The sequence below is a fragment of the Loa loa genome, assembly GCF_000183805.2.
Source record: "Loa loa unplaced genomic scaffold supercont3.87, whole genome shotgun sequence".
NCBI classification, from domain to species: domain Eukaryota; kingdom Metazoa; phylum Nematoda; class Chromadorea; order Rhabditida; family Onchocercidae; genus Loa; species Loa loa.
In genome coordinates, this window is record NW_018108267.1 from 152,802 (window position 1) to 154,615 (window position 1,814).

The 1,814-nt window shown below is 28.0% G+C and overlaps 1 protein-coding gene across 1 annotated transcript in view; it reads left to right on the forward strand.

Annotated features, from left to right (window-relative positions):
• LOAG_17529 (glutamate receptor 1) overlaps positions 1-1,814 on the forward strand; it is a gene marked incomplete at both ends in the record, with an annotated part of 8,420 nt that overhangs the window by 4,192 nt on the left and 2,414 nt on the right. The window contains 6 exons of the mRNA XM_020450190.1: positions 152-270; positions 401-548; positions 736-891; positions 983-1,149; positions 1,240-1,438; positions 1,510-1,560. Of these exons, the coding sequence (XP_020306174.1) occupies positions 152-270; positions 401-548; positions 736-891; positions 983-1,149; positions 1,240-1,438; positions 1,510-1,560 (840 nt within the window). The remainder of the gene's footprint in view (positions 1-151; positions 271-400; positions 549-735; positions 892-982; positions 1,150-1,239; positions 1,439-1,509; positions 1,561-1,814) is intronic.

A 1,814-nucleotide genomic window follows, 5' to 3' on the forward strand; every position in this document is an offset into this window, starting at 1 on the left:
ATAAGTAATGAAAGATCAGAGAGTGGCGCAATTTGTTTTTTTTAAAACCATTTTTTTTTTATGTTTAGATGTAAATTTCTTTGTCAATTCTTGACCTGATAGTTTTTATATTGTTATCAATGAATAAAATTGATAATGATAATAATTCTAGACGGCACCTTTTGTAATGATAAAAAGAGGTTGCGAAGAAAATACGAACAAAAGTAATTGTGATGGCAATAATCGTTACGAAGGATTCTGCATTGATTTACTTAAACTTCTTAGTGACAAGTTTCTCTTCATTTATTGATTAATTTCGTTGAAAAAAAAAAAATCTTTTTCATAAGTATAAATAATATCTTTTGAAGATATTTTTCAATTACTTATTTTAATTTTACAAAATTCTTTTTTTTTCTTTTAGAATCGAAGATTTTAAAAAGTATGAAATAATCTTGGCCAAAGGAAACAAATATGGTATTAAACAGCCTGATGGTTCTTGGGATGGCCTAATTGGCTCATTACTTAGTGGTGAAGCAGATGTTTGCGTAGCATCACTTACAATAAATCAGGTAACAAACTATTAGTATTTTCGTCTTTACAATTCATAAATTTACAGCAGTTAGAAATAAAATGTTTATTTAAAATTAATGAAATTTCATTGGTACTGTATTGTAAATGATAGAGTATTGATTGATAATCACTGAGTGAAGAAATAGGTTGATTTAAATATTGGAATAATTTTTAATTATTTTTTAGGATCGTGAACGAGTTGTTGATTTTTCGAAACCATTTATGACAACAGGAATTAGTATAATGATTAAGAAGCCAGATAAACAGGAATTTTCAGTTTTCTCATTTATGCAACCATTAAGTACCGAAATTTGGATGTATATCATTTTTGCCTATGTTGGGGTTCGTTAATTAAATTAAAATTTCCCTTCATATTCAAATTATCTATAATTAGTAATAATAATAATAGCTATCAAATATTAAATAATTTCAGGTTTCTGTTGTGATATTTTTGGTTTCACGATTTTCACCATATGAATGGCGCATCGAAGAGATGTCCGGTGGTGGTGGTTTTACAATTTCAAATGATTTTTCAGTCTATAATTGTTTATGGTATACACTTGCTGCATTTATGCAGCAAGGTACCGATATTGTACCAAGGTAGTATAATTACAAAATTAACCATTTGCAATTCTCATTATGTTAATTAAAATACCTGTACATGATATGTAATGAGATATTCTAAATCAGATCAATAAGTGGTCGTCTTGCAAGCAGTGTTTGGTGGTTTTTTACGATGATCATCGTTTCATCCTATACCGCTAATTTAGCAGCATTTTTAACATTGGAGAAAATGCAAGCACCAATTGAATCAGTGGAAGATTTAGCTAAACAAACTAAAATAAAATATGGAATACAACAAGGTGGTTCAACAGCTCAATTCTTTAAGGTAACATTAAATTTAAATAATAAGTGATTTAAAGATATCCATTTTCTATTCTTTGAACTTTTGCATTTCAGTACAGCTCAGTACAGATTTATCAACGAATGTGGCGCTATATGGAATCACAGGTAATTTAATTGAAACAGGTGTAGAAACTTATGAGTATAGAAGTATAGAAATTGGAATCACAGGTAATTTAATTAGAATAGGTATAAAAACTTGCGAGTATAGAAATTGGAATTACAGGTAATTTAATTGAAACAGTTGTAGAAACTTACGAGTATAGAAATTGGAATTACAGGTAATTTAATTGAAACAGTTGTAGAAACTTACGAGTATACAAATTGGAATTACAGGTAATTTAATTGAAACAGTTGTAGAA